Source organism: Raphanus sativus, unplaced genomic scaffold (genome assembly GCF_000801105.2).
Source record: "Raphanus sativus cultivar WK10039 unplaced genomic scaffold, ASM80110v3 Scaffold0135, whole genome shotgun sequence".
NCBI classification, from domain to species: Eukaryota; Viridiplantae; Streptophyta; class Magnoliopsida; order Brassicales; family Brassicaceae; genus Raphanus; species Raphanus sativus.
Window position 1 is genome coordinate 23,901 of NW_026615455.1, and position 20,776 is coordinate 44,676.

The window sequence follows — 20,776 nt, forward strand, 5'->3', positions numbered from 1 at the left end:
GTTTAGGGTTTACCAAGAGCGGGTGCAGGATATCGCACAAAATGGTCGTGAGAGGACGGCTCCATTGAGGTCCACAGTCCTTACTCATCTCTGCTAATCGGACTGCTCTGCGTGATTCAACTTCCCCATCAGAACACTTTACTGAAACCACCATTACCTTCTCAACTTCCCAGTGGCATGCATCATAGACTCTTCCCCTTCTCGTCACCAGTAAATCAAAACAAAAACAACAACTTTTTTTTTTTTTTTTTTTTTACTGAAATACAAAATGCTGGGGTGACGAGAAATGAGGTAGCAAGTGATGTACATGATGCCACTGGTGATTCATTCTGCTCTGTTCTAGCCACTTAATTCTTCGTTGTTCTCTATGGTATCAGAACAGGCACCTCGGTTGTTCTCTTTCGTGCCGGAACATGCGCTCCGGTTGTTCTGCCTGATTCCACTGTGTGAGCATTAATGAGTAAGAACTGCGTCGATCCTTTCCTCTCCGACCTTTTTGCACATATCTGCACATAAAGTACTAGAAAAGCAAATGCATGAGGGTGGAATAAAAGGTCAGGGTTCAAGGTGGGAACTAGCTAAAGATGAGCTAGCCACTCAGGAACAGCAAGAGGGATAAAAATCAGATAAGAAGTCCTGAGTGTAGTTCTCATTCTACCCTGATCTAGTGCCCATGACAAGAAGAATTAGAGTCCAGATTAGGTTCAGATAAAGTGGAGTTAAGTCTGCCCAGTGTAACCTGATCGGTATAGAACTTCTGGAGTGTCAAATGAGATAAGTCAGGGTGTTCCAGGTCCATGTGTGGGTCTTTCATCACTGCTAAAGTCACTGAATAAGAAGGTTAAAGCACGAGGTGGTTAAAGAGCATCACAAAATAAGGTCCTGATTCCCACAATAGTTTTGACTGACTCGATCCTAAAAACTGACTCGATAAAAACATAAAAATGACACAAGGACTGACTCAAAAAGCACACAAGCGAAAATAGTACAATCGCTCCCCCAGACTTAGTTCACACCATCCCTGGTTGTGAAAATAAATCAGAGGAAGCTCCAAACAGAAACAAATAACATAAAAATAAATAGTTTAGATGGATAAGACAAGGGATAGAAATAGTCCTTTCGGACTCAATCTGAATCGCCGCTACCTGAGTGACCAGCTGTCCTCCTGTTCCGCGGCAGTCTCTCTGCTCCAGTCGATGTTCCCGCGTGTTCCTTGCCTGGGCGCCTTGTTCTCTGCAGCGTACGCTCTTCCTGCGCTCCAATGCAGCCGCCTGTGATCGCCTTGAGTATCCTCTTCATGAGGCTGTTGTTCTTCTTCTGGGAATTAACCATCCAGCGTCTGTAGGCGTGATCGTCAGTCACATCGGTGAAGTCCTCCAAGTCATACTCACCATCAGCCGGTGGAGTCACATGCTCCACATCATCCATGTCTTCATCATCGTGCTGATACGGCGCCTTCGGATCATCGCAGAGGTGCTCTTCATCGAGTGAGAACACAATGTTCTCCAGGGATAAGAAGTCTGTGAACCCTGGCATAGGGAGCTTGCAGTACAGAGGGTTCCCTTCTTTATCCTGGAATTTGTAGGTGGTCTCGTCGCGCAAGATGTGGCATGCGATCAGGTAAGGAGTATCGATGTAGTCTATCTCAGAGACAACCTTGTAAGAGCCGAGGTTGATGTTGAAGTGCTGGAACAATGGTGTGAGCAGACTGCCGCATCGATCCTTTTTATCGTTAGTCCGAATCAGGGCGTCTCTGCGGTCAGCGAACATGGAGATGAGATGGAACCCTGGGTTGGTCTTGACTTCCTGGATCGGGGTGATGTTCTCTCTGCGCATCTCGTCCTCAAGTCCCGTGTAGAGAACCTGGAGCTCTCCATTCGTGATCTTGGAGGTGTACTCCTTCGCGAACAGGACATTGGACACGATCTTGGCAATGATCCGGATAGCAGGGTTCCGGATCTGCGACTGATAGGCCTTGCGAGAGGTGAACTTGCCGGCTGCGATGAGATCCCAAAAGGTGTCTGCCGGCTTGAACTTCTTTTCCACTGAAACCCCCATTGGCGTGTCTGCAATCTCGAATAGCGCGTTCAGATCGTTGAGAGAGATGGTGCAGAACTTGCCATCAGCCATGAAGGAGAAGGAGCAGTTCTCGTACGTAGGCGCATTGGGGTTCTGGTAAGTGATCCTGCACGTCGCGAGCACTTGCCTGACCAAGTCTAGGTAGAGAACCTGGGACTGGTAGCAGAGAGGCATGAATCCCATAGCTTGCATCGTGTCGAACACCTCAGTGTCAAGGCCTAGAGCGCTTAGTGTTGGCTGGTGCACGAACCGTGTGGGCAGGATCTCTGCTAGGAGGAGCCTGTTGTATATCGCTGCCGACTCCTTGTCCCATTCCTCAACGTTGAAGTCAAGGAGCGTCGGATCATTGAGGTCGATGGGCGCGCCCTCATTCTTGTTCGGCCATGGGTAACCAGGTGGAGCACTCACGGCTGGAGAAGCTGTGCTCTTGGCTGTTCTAGCGTTTCGCATCTTTGGAGGCATCTCCAAAACAGCAGCAAAACACATCATTAGCTCAGTTCGTCGGTTGTTCTAGCAACGATGGAACAATCCAATCTTCTTGTTCTTTCCAAGTCCATCGATTACTAGACAACCTACACAAGCCTCAATCTCAACAGTAGAAATCATAAAGGCCAAGAATCACAAGCAACAAATCGGTTCCTCTTTCATTGAAAATCAATAATGAGTTCAATCCTAGTAGCAAGTATACTATCAAGAGCTACAACCTAGGATGAAATCGCAAGCATAAAGGAAAGATAGAACCCAAGAAATCACTCCCAAATCGCGATTTGCATGCGCTAAAGGGGGAGAGTTCTTGTCCGATTACCTTGATTGGAGAGGTGATTCCTGCAAAACAACCCAATCTCAAGAGAATCCCAAGAGGTTAGAACCAAAATCGATGAGAAAGAGAGAGATGCTTGTTCGCGATTTTAGGGTTCTAAGGGGGGGGGGGGGGTGGTTATACGGCGAGAGAGATGAAGTGGGGAAGTGGAGTGTTTGGGCCTTAAATAGGTTCATCAAAAGCGCTTCCTCTTCTTTTTTTTTTATTATTGTTTTTTTTGTTCGAGCACTTACCTGGAACAATCGGCGGAACAACCGCTGGAGTGTTCTTCGGAGTGATCTCGAATTTTCTTGATTTTTCAACCTGCAAGTTAGTTCCTAAAAAGATAAAGTAAAAAAGGAAACAATATTTACACTCACCAGTGGGTTGCCTCCCACCAAGCGCTTGTTTTCTGTCACTAGCTTGACTTCAATGAGCAGATTAGGCTTGAGGGGGATCGCTTAAGGGTATCTCTACACCTTCAGCGATTGTTGTCTCAGCAAGATATGGCTTTAGACGCTGACCATTAACAACAAATTCTCCACCTCTTGTGTCCAGCAACACAACAGCTCCGTAAGGGCGAACCTCCTTAATGGTGAAAGGTCCGGACCATCTGGACTTAAGCTTTCCAGGGAACAGCTTAACCCGTGAATTGAAGAGTAAGACTTGATCGTTCGGAGCAAAGCTTCTGCTGATGATCCGTTTGTCATGGAACGCCTTGGTCTTTTCCTTGTAGATCTTAGAACACTCATAGGCTAGATGCCTGATCTCCTCCAACTCGTGGATCTGAATGGTTCGCCTCTCCTTGGCGGGTTTGATGTCGAAGTTGAGTATTTTGACAGCCCAAGCGGCCTTGTACTCTAGCTCAACAGGTAGGTGGCACGCCTTGCCATAGACCAGATGATAGGGAGTGGTCCCTAGAGGGGGCTTGTAGGCTGTTCTGTACGCCCAGAGAGCATCGTCAAGCTTAAGGGACCAGTCCTTGCGGGTGGTGTTGACAGTTTTCTGCAGGATGTTCTTGATCTCTCTGTTGGAAACTTCCACTTGACTGTTGGGCCCGAATATGGCCCGGTAGCTGATCATTCAATAATAAAAGAAGACGATGGGCCGTGATAAGCCCATCACGAGTTCTAAATCTAAAAGAGTTAAGTAGAAGCCGAAGGCTCAAAACTAAGGATCCTAACTAAGGAGGTCACGACGAAGAGGAAGCTCACGTCACAACAAGAAGAAGCGCAGGACCCGGTCAAAGGGAAGCTGTTGCAGATTCCACCTCAAGCGGAGAGGATCTCGGAGATCAGTTGCAAACAACCTAAAGAAGTCCAAAGCTATAAAAAGAGAAGGTCGAAGACTAAGAAGAGGGGCCGACCCTACTCATATCTTACTCAACTTTCATTGAAACGTTCTTATTTGTAATTCTTTTATAGTCTTGATATTCATCAAAGATCGTCTTTTGTAACCATTCCATTTCTACTATATCAATACAAATCGAAGTTCATTCATCAAGTTCTTACGGGATTCAGCCCGCGATAATCTTTCCCTATCCTTTTCTAAACATAAAACCTGATCTAAAATCTAGGTGTGAGTTTTACCCCTCACAATTGGCGCCGTCTGTGGGGAAGAAACAATCGAATCCCTTACTCTAACTCGAGGATGAACCCTACCGATCAGACAACAACCCCGTCTGACCTTAACCTCCCGATTCAGAGCGATGGCTCACCGAATGACGGAGGCTCTAGTCTCGTAATCACAGAGCCTCAACGTGGCGACCACCGATCTGGGCAACAGCTTCCGGTTGATGCTCGAACGAGCCAAACTACAACCGGAGTTACTAACCCGAGGTCATTAGGTGGAAACACCTCCGAGCTCCCGGTTACCGAGAATCCTCAGCAGCAAGCCATTCCGAATCAAACGGAGGCTCAGCTCTCTGAGATCCGCCAGATGATGATACAATTAGTAGACCGAGCTCAGGAAAGTGAGCGCACGATGCATCAGCTGGCTGTACGTCAACAACGATTCGAAGAGATAACTAGATCTCTAAACGCAACAACCCAACCACCGCAACGTCAAGCTCCGGGGGTCATCTTCCATGATCGATTAACCGATCCCTCTTTTCCCCGAGCACGTTTAAACTTTTCCCCTGATAGCACTGCCCCTGAAGGACGCGGATCTGCTTTCCAGACACCTCATACTGGAACAGTTCCCGTATTCAATCCACCTAATGCCAGTGCTATGGGAAGTAACGTAGCGACAACCAGCTCCACACCCGGTCAGGTCACTGACAGAAGTAATCGTTTACCTCCTCCGCCACCTGATCCTAGGTCCGGAGCAGGAATATCCTTCCCATCTGGAGGCAGAGCGTCAGCTTCGGTTTATCAAACTAGAAGCTCGGTCCCGAATGAGGACGGTTATCAAAGGATAAACTCCGATAACCCAAGAAATGTCGAGCGACTTAGCCCACTAACCGCATGGGAAGATGAGCCAACTCGATTCCGTCAGGAACCTACTCATCGGGTACCTGCGAACGATCCAAATATCCTTCCGTTTGAAGGACCTGAAGCTATCCGTAGATATATGGAGAGAACTCACGCGGCTCTCCAGAAATTGGGAGCTCAAGTCCATAAAGCTACGAGTTCAGCTCCCGAAATCGATAGCTTAATCGAAGAAACCCGTGGAACTCCATTCACGGACAGAATTGCCAGCTCTCACATAAGAGATACCCGAAAAATCAGAATTCCTGAGTATGATGGGACCTCCGACCCGAAGGCCTATTTGAGAGCTTTCCGATTGGCAATTGTTAAAGCCCATTTCACTCAGGAAGAATGTGAAGCAGGTTACTGTAGAACATTCGCCGAAAATTTGGTCGGAACAGCCCTTGAGTGGTTCTCCGGCCTCGAGCCAGCCTCGATAGACAACTTTGATCAATTAACCAACGCCTTTATGAAGCAATACTCAACCCATATCCGGAAGCAAGCCTCCGAGGCCGACCTTTGGAAGGTCAGTCAAGGAATGGGAGATTCATTACGAGTCTACATTGAGAAATTCAGGGCAATAAGAACTAAGCTATCGAATCCTAACGACCTAGTCGCCATCGAGGCCCTTAGGAGAGGTCTGTTCTATAGATCGAAATTCTGGTCAGAGTTAACACTCAACGCTCCTCCAACTATCGATGACGCTCTTCATAGAGCCACCAAATATATTACTTTGGAGGAGGAGACAGCTGCACTGGATAAACTCCACAAGAAACCACAGAATCATTCGAAAGGTGACTCCTCCGAGACTAAGGGACCTCATAAAAAGGGTAACCCTCGAAATAATCAAACTCAGGGAGAACATTCCTACGCAATCGAGGAAGACAAGGAAGAGAAACCTGTTGCAGCAGCAAACAAAACTCCCTGGTCAAAAGGCTTCGATAAAGGCAAACATTGCTCTTATCACGATCGCGAAGGACACTCAACCGAAGAGTGTTGGGACCTCCAACGCCAGCTGGCAGCTAAATTCGCAGCCGGAGAAATAAAGGGCGTGGACCTTAAAAAGCCGCCACCTTATCAGAAAAGAGGTTCCAGGGACATTTCCCCGAAACGCGAGAGGTCACCTGAGAAGGAAACCGATTCGCCACCTCCAGTTCCCAAAAAAAGAGTCGACATGATTCTTGGGAAATTCCCCCAAGGAAAAAGTTTACAAGTCGAAGCTCTCTTGAGCAAACCCTCCCATCAATCGAACCCCGACTCGAGGGTGGACTGTATCCTTGGAGGATCAGACATATGTCAAGACTCCGTCAATTCCATTAAGAATCACGTGCGGAAGGCTGTGTCTAACACTGGACCTAAGCCTCCTAATCCTGAATCCAACACTAAGATTTCTTTCTGGGAGAGCGAGACCTCAAACCTTGACAGACCTCACGATGATGCGTTGATCGTCACCCTGAACATCGCAGGATACGAGGTTCCTAAGCTCATGATAGACACAGGAAGCTCTGTCGACCTCATTTTCTATAACACCCTAAAAGGGATGGAAATAGACGACTACGAAATTATTGGCCAAAAAGCTAATCTCGTAGGCTTCTCCGGAGAAACAGCTACCTCATTGGGAACAATCAAGCTCCCAGTCATAGCTGGCGGAATAATGAAAATGACCAACTTAGTAGTCATCGATAGACCTTCCCCGTTCCACGCGATTTTGGGAAGACCTTGGATCCACAAAATGAAGGCAGTAGCCTCAACGTACCATCAGTGCGTAAAATTTCCAACACCCGAAGGGATAGCTACCATACACGGTAGCCAGAAGATATCCAGGATCTGCTATTTGGGAGGATTCGAAATCCTCAAAAAATCCCCCCAATAGCAATTACAGATCCAGGAAGGTCGCGAAATGCAACAAAATATTCGAGGTCCCCCCAGGAACCTAACCGAAAAAGTTTGCATCGACGACTCAAATCCTGAAAGACAGGTGAGCATCGGGTCCGAGCTACCTCTTGAGACAAAAAAGGAGCTCATCGATTTTTTGAAAAGCAATGTCAAAACCTTTGCGTGGTCCACCAACGACATGAAAGGAATAGATCCGAACGTCACCACCCATAAGCTAAAAGTTGACCCTACTTTCAAACCGATCAAACAGAAGCGTCGTAAGCTAGGTCTCGAAAAGGCTCAAGCTGTTAACGACGAAGTTGACCGACTTACGAAAGCTGGGTCCATTCGAGAGGTACATTACCCCGACTGGTTAGCTAACCCAGTAGTGGTAAAGAAGAAAAACGGGAAGTGGAGAATCTGTGTAGATTTCACAGACCTAAACAAAGCTTGCCCTAAAGACAGCTTCCCGTTACCTCACATCGACCGCCTAGTTGAAGCAACAGCTGGCCATCGACTCCTATCCTTCATGGATGCCTTCTCAGGATATAACCAAATCATGATGGATCCTGAGGACCAGGAGAAAACTGCATTCATAACCGAACGAGGAACCTATTGTTATAAGGTTATGCCATTCGGATTAAAGAACGCAGGAGCTACCTATCAAAGGCTAGTAAATAAGATGTTTGCTGGACAACTTGGAAAAACCATGGAGGTCTATATCGACGACATGCTAGTCAAATCCTCAGCCGGGGAAGATCATATCTCCCATTTAAGGGAATGCTTCGATATCCTGAACAAGTACGATATGAAGCTCAATCCCACTAAATGTACTTTCGGGGTACCCTCAGGCGAGTTCCTAGGCTATCTCGTAACCGAAAGAGGCATTGAAGCCAACCCGCAGCAGATAGCAACCTTCCTAGAAATGCCGTCACCTAAGACGACCAGGGAGGTGCAGAGACTGACTGGACGAATCGCGGCGTTGAATCGATTCATATCCAAGTCTACCGATAAATGTCTCCCATTTTACAAGCTTCTAAGAAATAATAAGAAGTTCTTATGGGACGAGAAATGTGAGGAAGCCTTCAAGCAATTGAAAGCTTACCTCTCCGAACCTCCGATCCTATCTAAACCAGTAGTAGGAGAGCCATTGTACCTATATCTCGCTGTATCAACTGCTGCAGTCAGCGGCGTTCTAGTACGAGAGGAACAAAACGAACAAAGACCTGTCTATTACACCAGTAAAAGTTTGATAGATGCCGAAACCAGGTACCCTGCGATGGAAAAACTAGCTCTAGCAGTCGTAACAGCTGCCAGAAAATTGCGACCTTACTTCCAATCGCATTCGATCGTTGTAATGACCTCACAACCATTACGAATGATCTTGCACAGCCCCAGCCAGTCAGGGCGATTGGCTAAATGGGCCATAGAACTCAGCGAATATGATATTGAGTATAGACCTCGAGCAGCAGCGAAAGCTCAGGTCCTCGCTGACTTTATCATCGAATTGACATCCGAGCAGTTAGACTCCGAAATGGAATCTCCGAAGTGGAGCCTATACGTCGACGGAGCCTCATCAAAACAGGGCTCCGGTATCGGTCTAAGGCTAACTTCTTCAGCAGGAGAAACCATCGAGCAGTCATATAGGCTCGGATTCAGCGCCTCAAACAACGAAGCTGAATATGAAGCACTAATCGCAGGGTTGAAGCTCGCCCTAAGCCTCGGAATCCGAGAGCTAAACGCTTATAGTGATTCACAGCTAGTAGCTAGCCAGTTTCACGGAGAATATGAAACGAGGGACGAAAGAATGGGGGCATATCTCGAAGTCGTCCAGAACCTCACTAGGCAGTTCGACAAATTCGAGCTAACGAGAATCCCACGAGGTGAGAACTCCTCAGCAGATGCATTGGCTGCTTTAGCTTCCACATCAGACCCCCTCGTAAAACGAATCATACCCGTAGAAGGAATCGAGAAACCAAGCATCGACATAGCTACTAAAGCTGAAAAAGAGAGCAAACTAAAAGCGCAACCCGAAGGTACCTGCCCTGAAGCGGTAGCTACCCAGGTTTTCACAACATTTTGGTTTCCAAAAACCAGAATATGCAGCGCAAAAAAGCATACCTCCGGGAACATAATCCAAGTCACGGAAGATATTCCTCGAAATTCAGACTCCTTAGAGCCTGATCTCGAGAATACCCCCGGGGGCACCAACTCAGACCCAGTCATCTGCAGAGTTAAAACCAGAAGCCGTACAGCTCTCCAAAATTCATCTGGAGGTATTCCTCGGAATTCAGACTCCCTGGAGCCCAATCCTACCAATACCTCCGGGGGCACCACGACACCAGGTCCCGAACAGGAACCTCCCTCGTCTCTTCATAACAAAGTTGTAGGAAGAGAGGATTGGAGAATTCCAATCACGCAATACATCCTGGAGGGAAAGACTCCACCCAATAAATGGGAGGCTCGAAAGCTCAAAGCATTAAGCGCGAGATATTGCGTAACTGAATCTGTCCTCCTCAAACGAAGCATTTCCGGACCTTACCTAAAATGCGTCCATGGCCTCGTTGCTATGAGACTCATGAAGGAAATGCACGACGGTTCCTGCGGAAACCACTCTGGAGGAAGAGCTTTAGCCATCAGAATCAAAAGACAAGGATATTTCTGGCCTACCATTATTGCAGATTGTGAGGCCTATTCCTCTTCATGCGACAAATGCCAGAGGCATGCACCGATTATACACCAACCTGCGGAGAAGCTGTCTAACATATCCGCCCCTTACCCATTTATGAGATGGTCCATGGATATCGTGGGGCCACTAGTACCATCAGGAAGTGGAAAGAAGAAGCTACGCTTCCTCTTAGTCTTAACGGACTACTTCACGAAATGGATAGAGGCCGAAGCTTTCCAGCAGGTAACCAGGTTCGAGGTCGAGCAATTTGTATGGAAAGATATCGTATGTAGACACGGCGTCCCGTACGAAATCGTAACCGATAATGGAGGACAATTCATATCCCACGATTTCAAAATATTTTGTGACAAGTGGAATATCCGCCTGACCTTCTCATCACCTCGCCGACCTCAAGGTAACGGACAGGCGGAGGCTGCTAATAAATCAATACTAGCAAACCTCAAGAAACGCCTCGGAACCCAGAAGGAATTCTGGTCAGAGAAGTTACTTGAAGTACTTTGGGCATGTCGAACCACCCCACGAAAAGCTACAGAAGAAACTCCTTTCTCCTTAGCATATGGGATGGAAGCCGTCGTTCCAGCCGAAACCATTGCTGGTAGCCTACGCCGGGAACTTTGTACATCCAATCCCGCAGCTAATGATCAACTCCTAACCGACAGCCTCGATCTAATCGAGGAAAGGCGGGACCGAGCTTTGATTCGCATTCAGAACTATCAGCAAGCAATGGCACGACAGTACAATTCCAAAGTCAGGCTCCGACAGTTCGCTGTTGGAGACCTAGTACTTAGGAAAGTTTTCGAAGGAACCAAAGAACCAAATGCTGGGAAGTTAGGAACCAACTGGGAAGGTCCCTACCAGATCATCCACGTGGTACGACCTGGCGTCTACAAACTCCGAAAGGTGCGAACTGGGGTACCTGAAATCAGATCGTGGAATGCCACGAATCTTAAGAGATATTATCATTAGGTACCTAAAATTCCCGAACTACGTTAGGCTTGATCCCTTGACTGGGTACGTAGGCAACTCCGTCATGAGTGCAGCCCCAACCTCATTTCAAACACTTCGTTCACTACAATCAAAGGGGGCATATGTCTGATTAAAATCACATAGCCCGCGCAGCAAGTGTATGATCATCGTAATACAACAATTGTATGATTACTATGATACCATGTATCCAATTATCAATAAAGAAATTATTCTCGTTATCTCAATTCTTTAACAAAACAGGTCCTTGCAAACCTGAACCTAAGGTCTTAAAATCCTTAACAATCCTAAAGGTCTTAAAATCCTTCAAAGCAATATCAGGTCTCGACGAACCTGAACCTAAAGGTCTTAAAATCCTTCAGACAGTATCAGGTCTCGACGAACCTGGATCTAAGGTCTTAAAATCCTTACCAAATCTCCAAGGTCTTAAAATCCTTGTCAATTCTCCAAGGTCTTAAAATCCTTATAAATCTTCGAGGTCTTAAAATCCTCATCAAATCACAAAGGTCTTAAAATCCTAAGCAAGTCTCAACGGGTCTTAAAATCCCACAAACAAGTTTAGGTTCCCAAGAACCCCCACCTAAGGTGTCCAGAACTTAGGTTCCTAAAAACCCTAAGCTAATCCCGATACTTCAAGAAATCCTCTTAAGGAACAAAAAAAAAACGACCAAAGTCTTCCAGACTTATTGAAAGGATCGATTATGATTAAGCTGTCATATTTCACGACTAAAGCCAAAAACTAAAAACGAAACAAGAAAACCAAGTTTGAAATTAAACAAGGGTTTAAAAGCCTCCCCAGGCTAACAAAGATTCGAAGTGCAAACAGATAAAGGTTTAAAAGCCTCCTCAGGCTATAAGTCTTGAAAGCAAAAGATAAAGAAGCCCATTGGGCATAAGTTTTAAAACATAAAGAGCATCAGCTCTTAACCTTCCTTGGATCCAGGATCAGCTTCATCATCCTTATCCTCCTCGATAGGATCACCCTCCTTAACAGGAACCTCTTCTTCAACATCCTGGTCGTCACCTCCCGGGGTCATCTCAACGGGAACTAAATCAGGAGAGACCGAACCCAAGTTAGAACCATATTCTCCAGAAAACGTCGGATTAAACATATTGATCTCGAAAGTACCTGAGCTCTCGGAGAATTGAGGAATGGGGAGCTTGCTAACTGAGAAATCAGAAACTTGAGCCTTCTCGTATGCAGCACCAGCATCCGGGATCAAAATCATCAAACGATGATACTCCTCCTCAGCATTCTCAATCTCCTTAGACAATAAATCCTTCAGAAGTTCGGTGTTTGCCTGAAGCTCCTGAGCATAGATCAGAGCGTCAGTCTCTTCCTTTTTCTTGACAAACTTCTCCTTCACAGAGGTCAGGATCTTGTTGTAGGCTTCAGCCACCTCCTTCTTACCTTTCCTGACAGCCAGTTTAACTTCAGCCTCTTTGTTCTGTTGACTAACCTGAGACGAGGCGATCAACTCTTGGACCTGGTGCTCAGCTATCCTGCGAGCAGCATCTAACTCATTGATCTTCCTACTCTTCACCCGAATATCGATGGCCTGACTTTCGATCTTCCCTTGTTGAGTATCAGCCTTCAAACCGAGCCTCCCGACCTCAGCTTCAAGCTCAGAAACTCGAGCACGAGCCAGGTCGAGCTCCGTCTTGGTAGTCTTGAACAACTCAGTAGCCTGAGCTAAGTCTCCAGCGCTAGGAGCACCATGCACGGTCTCTTCAAACCTCAGCTGAGCCCTGTTGATGGCTCCAGCTAGCTAAAACAAAAAAAAAGAAATATATATATACGTTTTAAACAAAAAAAATATTTTGGATTGATAGCGAACCAGGGAGTAACAGGACTACGTACCTGACCCACATGGTGAGCTATCTCAACGTACTCTTCCTTGTTGGTCATACCATTGATCGAAGGCATGGAGCATCCTACCATCTTCATATGCCTCATGATGGTTGCCAAACCCCAAGGATCATCCAATATCGATCCCGGCTTAGAATGGGAGAAGTTCCAACCCACGGTCCCTCCCCGCGAAGACGAGGAGGAGGATCTGGCGGGTCTATCTCCCAAATCGGTCCGAGACCTCTTGTTTCTCGGAGGTTCGACCTCGAGAGGGTCTCTAGCAGCTTGGGGGTTAGCTTCAACTGTCGGAACCTCAGGACGGGGAACAACATCTTGAGCTCTGGGCTCAACTGGGTTAACATCCTTAGCAGGGACAGAGGTCCCGTCATCAAGGACCTCCTTCAATGAGCTGAGGAAGGCACCTCCTTGGGTCTTATCGCTGCCTCGCGAAGCGCTGGCAGCTGCAGCAGGCTTGTTCCTGGAACGGAAAGAAGGCCTCATCTTAGGAGCTTGAGTCTTTTCAGTTTCGGAAGTACTAGCTCCAGTCGAAAGATCTACCACGAAAGGACCTTCAGAAACTAAACAGTTGAAAGCTTGTTAGTTATCTCTGAAAGCAAATCCAGAAATAAAAAAAAAATAATAATAATAAGCAAAACCCGAAAATTACCTTCTAAATCTTCAGCAGGAATCGGGTCAGGGAACCTGGCGTTGTACCGATCCGGGAACCTAGCTGATTCAATACGAGAAGAGGCAAAAGATGCCCAGGTATTGGAGCTTTGATTTAGCTTCCGGAAAAGAGCCCTAGACAGCTTCTCAGTAAGCTTAGGAGGATCCTCAGTATCTGCACATGAAATCGAGGGTTCAGTAAATAATGCTAATTAGAAACAAGGAAGGCACGATCCTAACAAATTCCTAACCAGATATATCGGACCAAACAACAGAGAGAGCACGACCCACGGGAACCGTCGTGGGGTCGATCTTGACATAGAAATATTTCTTCCTCCAATCGTCATCACTACCGGAAGACTTGAAAAGACCAAGCCTAGGACGACAAGGAAGATAGTAGGTACCGCTACCACCATCTTTGCTAGAGCTCTCCTTGATCGTGTAAAGGCTCATAAGCTCGGTCAGTCCAACAACGATCCCCTCCTCCTTAGCCCTGGTGATGAAACCATTTATCACCCGGATGGCTGAGGGACAAAGCTGAGAGAGGGCTAGTTGGTAATGATCAAGAAGATCTAACAGGAGATCTGGAAGTGGGAACCGAAGGTGGCATTTCGAGATATACTTCTCGTGAATGCAGAACCAACCTTCCGGGGCGGTTTCAGGAGTTTCGTCGGAAGAACAAACCTTGGCCAACTCCTTTTGGCCATGGGCTTGAACCATGAGGTTAACGACTTCTTGAATCTTTAGTGAGGAAGGCGAGTGAGGGCCCAGAGAGGTACTCCCGCCAGAAACTTCCTTCTTCTTCACCCGCTTGGAGACCCTCCCCGCAATTGAGTCCTTGATTTCCTTCTTGTCTCTTTTCATTTTTTCACCGATTTCTTGCTTAACCTTCATTAAACGCTTCCCGGAGGCAGAGATTCCGGTCTCGCCGGAACCTTCTTTCGGAGGGTCCATTAAAAAGAAAGGTAAGGAGAATCGAAGAGATTGAAAGGGGAAAAGAAGGAATAGGCTAACCAAATCTCTTAGGAACCAAGGATTCTAAGAAATTCGCAGGAGATTAATGGTGAATCGAAGGATGAAGTAAAAAGTAAAGTAAAAAAAAAATGAGAAAAACGTAGTAAAAAAAAGGAGTGGAAGAGAAGTTACCTTGGAAACCGAGTGGAGGCGTGGAGAATATGGACAGCGGCAGTTAATGTTAGCTGCTTTATATCTTGTCAAGTCTCGAAAATCGGAGTAAATATTTCAAAACTCCTCTCATCTGAGTCGTTGATTTCATCAGAAGAGATCTCGACCGTTAATTCAAATAAATAATATCTTCGTTGAACGAAGCTAGTAATCATTATCTCAACAGAAAAGATTGAGGTTCAGCGGCTAGGTTAAGCTCCCGAGTAAGAAATCTTATCTCGAAAGCTGGGGGCAACTGTTGGGCCCGAATATGGCCCGGTAGCTGATCATTCAATAATAAAAGAAGACGATGGGCCGTGATAAGCCCATCACGAGTTCTAAATCTAAAAGAGTTAAGTAGAAGCCGAAGGCTCAAAACTAAGGATCCTAACTAAGGAGGTCACGACGAAGAGGAAGCTCACGTCACAACAAGAAGAAGCGCAGGACCCGGTCAAAGGGAAGCTGTTGCAGATTCCACCTCAAGCGGAGAGGATCTCGGAGATCAGTTGCAAACAACCTAAAGAAGTCCAAAGCTATAAAAAGAGAAGGTCGAAGACTAAGAAGAGGGGCCGACCCTACTCATATCTTACTCAACTTTCATTGAAACGTTCTTATTTGTAATTCTTTTATAGTCTTGATATTCATCAAAGATCGTCTTTTGTAACCATTCCATTTCTACTATATCAATACAAATCGAAGTTCATTCATCAAGTTCTTACGGGATTCAGCCCGCGATAATCTTTCCCTATCCTTTTCTAAACATAAAACCTGATCTAAAATCTAGGTGTGAGTTTTACCCCTCACATTGACCACTTGTTTGAGGATGATAGGCGGTTGCAACCTTGTGTTTGACACCATTCTTGCTCAGCAACCCTTGGAACAACTTGTTGATAAAGTGAGTTCCACCATCGCTTATAACCACTCTAGGCACTCCAAATCTCGGAAAGATGATGGAGGTGAACATCTTGGTTACAACTCGCGCATCATTGGTTGGACTAGCAATCGCTTCTACCCACTTGGAGACATAGTCCACAACAACTAGGATGTACTCGTTCTTGTGAGAGACTGGGAAGGGTCCCATGAAATCGATCCCCCAGCAATCAAACACTTCAACTTCCAAGATGTAGTTCTGAGGCATCTCGTTTCTTTTGCTTATACTCCCCATCCTTTGGCATGAATTGCATCGAGATATGAAAGCGTGAGCATCTCTGAACATAGTGGGCCACCAGAAACCGGCTTGTAGGATCTTGGAAACTGTCTTGAAGGTGGCAAAGTGACCAGCATAAGAAGAACCGTGGCAGTGGTGAAGGATCCCTGGAATATCAGCCTCTGGAACACACCTCCTGAAGATCCCATCTTTGCCTTGCCGATAGAGATACGGCTCATCCCAGAAGTAGTGTCTTGCCTCCCTTAGAAATTTCCTTTTCTCATTCCCAGTGAACCTCAAAGGCTCTTTCTCAGCTGCCAAGAAGTTGGCAATCTCAGCAAACCATGGAAGGTTCGGGTACTCCTTCTGGATCACTGCAACGAATGCTCCTTCTATGCGGGAATAGTCCTTGATGACAGGTGACGACTGTTCCATGTTGCGCAGACCAATCACATTGACGTACTCCATCGGTTGTTCCATATCTAGAACTGTCTCGTCTGACACCTTCATCCTAGAGAGATGATCTGCTACTCCATTATCAACCCCCTTCTTGTCTCTTATCTCCAGATCAAACTCCTGGAGCAAAAGAATCCATCTTAAGAGCCGCGGTTTAGCATCCTTCTTCGTGAGTAGGTACTTGAGAGCCGCGTGGTCTGTGTGCACAATCACTTTTGATCCAACCAGATAGGATCTGAACTTCTCAAAAGCGAATACGATGGCAAGGAGCTCCTTCTCTGTGGTTGCGTATCGGCACTGAGCTTCATCTAAGGTTCTGCTTGCATAGTAGATCACGTGAAGCTTCTTGTCTTTACGCTGTCCAAGGACTGCTCCAACTGCAAAATCACTTGCATCCGTCATGATCTCAAAAGGAAGATCCCAGTCTGGAGGTTGGACAACTAGTGCACTGACTAGAGCTCCCTTGATCGTGTGAAATGCGGCTAGGCAGTCACTGTCAAAAGCAAATTGAGCTTCCTTGCAGAGCAATCGAGTGAGTGGTCTCGCGATCTTAGAGAAGTCCTGGATGAACCTCCTATAGAAGCCAGCGTGTCCCAAGAAACTCCTGATTCCCTTCACTGAAGTTGGTGGTTGCAGACTCATCATGACCTCGATCTTTGCCTTGTCCACCTCAATGCCTTTCTCTGATATCTTGTGTCCCAGAACAATCCCATCTCTGACCATGAAGTAGCATTTCTCCCAGTTCAGCACCAGATGCTTCTCCTCGCATCGCTTCAGCACCCTGCACAAATTTGACAAACAGACATGAAAGGAGCTCCCATAGACGCTGAAATCGTCCATAAAAACCTCCATTATGTCTTCGATCAGATCAGTAAAAATTGACATCATGCATCGCTGGAAGGTCGCTGGAGCATTGCACAAGCCAAAGGGCATCCTCCTGTATGCACATGTTCCATAAGGGCATGTGAACGTCGTCTTCTCCTGATCATCTGGATGGATGGGAATCTGAAAGAAACCTGAATAACCATCTAAAAAGCAATAGTAAGGGTGGTTAGCCAATCTCTCAAGCATTTGATCAATAAAAGGAAGTGGGAAGTGATCCTTACGAGTCGCAGCATTCAACTTACGAAAATCAATGCACATGCGATGACCAGTAACTGTTCTAGTGGGGATCAATTCATTCTTTTCATTGGTTATCACAGTGATCCCACCTTTCTTCGGTACTACATGCACAGGACTAACCCACTTACTATCAGAGATCGCATAGATCACACCTGCTTCTAGAAGTTTCATTATCTCTTTCTTAACAACATCTTTTAGATTTGGGTTTAACCTCCTCTGATGTTCTACAGAAGTCATCGATTCATCTTCCAGGTGTATTCTATGCATGCACAGATCAGGTGAAATGCCAGGTATGTCAGCTAGAGAATAACCCAAAGCCTTACGATATTTTCTCAGCTCACACAAGAGCAGAGCAGTCTCTGCATTGTTCAGATCAGCATTCACAATAACAGGATATGTGAAATTGGGTCCAAGAAATGCATACCTGAGGCCCTTGGGAAGGGGTTTGAGCTCTACTTTTGGAGCTTTCAGCTCGCTCCATGAGTCATCGGTCTGAGCTGCCGGAACAGTCGGGTTCTGAGGCGCGGTTGTTCCAGTCGCTGTGCTGGACTCGCTGTTCTCCCCCAGACTTAGATTCACCACCATTCTCTCAATACTCTTGGCTGAATCCAGGAATTTGGCATATGCATCAGCATCAACACTCTCTAAGCTCTGCTCGGATTCAGCTCTGACTAAGGCGAGTTCAAGCGGATCCTCGGTGAGAATCTCCTCTATCATTCCCTCATGCGGCTCTAATGGATCACCTTCTTCTTGGACAGTGAAAGTTTGTCCATCCAGCATCGGTTTCTTGAGCATCTGATCCATCTCAAACTTCATCACAATATCTCCAAGGTGGAGATCAATCTTCCCTTGTCGGACATCAATGATAGCTCCAACAGTGCAGAGGAATGGTCTGCCTAGGATCAGGGGATCATTGGAATCTTCCTCAACTTCCAGAACAACGGAATCGGCAGGAACAATGGTGTTTCCAACCAGAACTTGAAGATCTTCTAGGATTCCAACTGGAGACTTCACAGATCGATCAGCAAACACTAGGGACATCCTGGTAGGCTTGAAGTCCGAGTATCCAAGGCGCTTAGCCACAGTATATGGCATGAGGTTTATGCTCGACCCTAGATCGACCAATGAGCATGAGAAAAGTGTTCTCCCAATCTGAACCGAGAGAACAAACTTTCCCGGATCACCCATCTTCTTGATCCTTCTGTTCTGGAGCACCGCGCTGCACTCCTTAGAGACAATCATGAACTCGCTGTCATCAGATATCTTCCCAGAGATCAGTCCTTTGACAAAGCTACGCATGGATGGTATCATCTGGATCGCACTCATCAGAGGGAGCTTGACAGTTAGGTCTTCCAGCATCTTCCTGCACTTCATCTCTTCCTTATCCTTGCGTGTAGCCTTAGCTGGAACAGGGTAAGGAACCTTCGGTACATACTGACGAGCAGGAGAAGGTGCTGCAGTCGGTGGAACAACCCCAGCGGGTCGCTCTGCTTCAGTCGGAACAGTCTCAGTAGGTTGTTCTGCATCATCCTCATCTGTGGGTACAGCTTTAGATGGCTGATCCGACTCCTTATGCTTCCCTTTCTCAGCCGATGTGAATCTCCTGGGGTCTAGATCAGGCAGTTGCTTTCCACTCCTCAAACCTACTGCATTGCACTCCTTGGGGTTCTTGTCTGTTTTTCCAGGGAGAGTTCCTTGCTGTCTCTTCACATTCTCAGCAGTCTGAGCAATCTGAATATCCATCTGTCTCATATAGCTTGAGACATTGTCATACTTCGCACTCAGGTCATTGAACATATGATTCATCCTGGTGTTGATGTCGTTTGTGACCTGGTTCAGTGCTTTCCCCTGGATCTGCTGTCCTTGGAGCAGTTGGCTCATCATATTGGCGAGGCTCTTCATGTCATCATGCGGAGCAGTCTGAGTCGGTTGTGCAGCTTGCTGATTAACCGGCTGTTTCTGGCTGTGGAATTGGGCATTCTGAGCTGGGTTGAGGACAAAGGTTCTCCCCTGATTGCCATAAGGCCTTTGGTATCCACTGTTTTGACCCTGGGTTCCTTGAGCTTTATCGTCTGGTTTAGGGGCGTTGAACAGGTGGGGATTGTTCCTCACGTTTGGGTTCGGGTGATAGTTCTTGAACTGCCATCCTTGCCCATTCACATAACTCACTTTATGCTGATCCTCAGCCGACTGACCTGCCTCTGATGTGCCTTCCGCGGTAGATTTATCCTGAGGGGATTCTTCCATGATGAAGACCTGGTTCTGGTTACTCTTAATCAGCTGATCGACCTTGGCAGAGAGCTCATCAATCTTGCTGTTACCGATGCTCTTCACCTTCTGAGTGCGATCAGTCTCGCGGTTATTGTCAGCTGAGCTTGAGGCCATGTTCTCAATCAACTCAAATGCACCTTGAGTGGACTGAGTCATGAAATATCCCTTACTGGCTGAGTTCAAAGCGTTCCTGTACTCCCAGCCTACTCCATCGTAGAACACTCCCAGCAGATAGTCTTCCTCAAAACCGTGATGTGGGCACTCTCTGCGGTAGACATTGAATCGCTCCCAAGCATCGCAGAACGGCTCGTCCACCAGCTGTTTGAAGGTCACGATCTTCTGTCTCAGAGCCGCCGTCTTCGATTTCGTGTAGAAGTGGCTTAAGAAGGCCTCTCGGACTTGTTCCCAAGTGGTGAGTGATCCTGTGGGTAGTGAATCAAGCCAGCGAGCAGCTTTCCCATCAAGAGAGAAAGGGAACAGAGTACACTTGATGTAATCGGGTGGTACTCCATTCGCTTTAGTGAAACCACACATCTTCTCAAAGTGCTCGATGTGGTCCATCGGTATCTCAGCAGGAAGTCCATTGAAGATCTTCCTTTGCACTAGACTTATCAAGGCTGGCTTGATCTCGGAGTCTTGCCTAGTGCACAGTGGAGGGGTTATGGCAGATCGCGTAGCAGGCAGATTACGCAGCAAGTTTCTCTGCCCGATCTGGACCACTTCCTCCTGTTGGTTCTGCTGGTTCGCAGCATTCAGAGCAGCTTGCTCGGCAGCAGCTTGCTGCGCTTGGATCGTCTGCTGCATCTGCTGCATCTGCTGTTGCATGAGTGCAAGTGCAGCGGTGAGATCATCTGGATGATCACCCATGTTGGTGTTCGTTGATCTCGGCTGTTGACGGTTCTGTCGTTCCAATCTCGCTAGTTCCTCGTTAGTAAGCTGATGCAATGGTCCTTGTGCGTTGCTCCGAGTATGTCTACTGGTCATGCACCTGGATCATCAGCTGAAACAAAGAAAATAAGACGAGTTAGATATCTTAGACTAGATATGAAACCGAAAACTAGAGGTAAAAAATCTGGTCCCCGGCAACGGCGCCAAAACTTGATACACTAAAAATGAATCCTTGCTACTGCCAAGTTAACAGTTGCAATTGTAGTACTTGAGATTCAAATCCAGAGGACCAGTCTACACTCTAGTTCTATAAATTCCA

At 46.8% G+C, this 20,776-nt stretch overlaps 1 protein-coding gene and 1 non-coding gene across 2 annotated transcripts; one reads left to right on the forward strand and one right to left on the reverse strand.

Annotated features, from left to right (window-relative positions):
• Positions 1-11,817: 11,817 nt before the first annotated feature.
• Positions 11,818-14,363, reverse strand: LOC108836273 (meiosis-specific protein ASY2-like). The gene is made up of 4 exons (XM_056996142.1): positions 13,661-14,363; positions 13,411-13,584; positions 12,756-13,321; positions 11,818-12,663 (listed from the first exon to the last, which is right to left on the reverse strand). The coding sequence occupies exons 1-4, from the start codon at positions 14,361-14,363 to the stop codon at positions 11,818-11,820; spliced, it is 2,289 nt and encodes a 762-aa protein (XP_056852122.1).
• A 5,450-nt stretch (positions 14,364-19,813) lies between these two features.
• LOC130501253 (small nucleolar RNA R71) lies at positions 19,814-19,920 on the forward strand. The gene has a single exon (XR_008939594.1). It is a non-coding gene; the product is annotated as a small nucleolar RNA R71 (small nucleolar RNA).
• Positions 19,921-20,776: the final 856 nt, after the last annotated feature.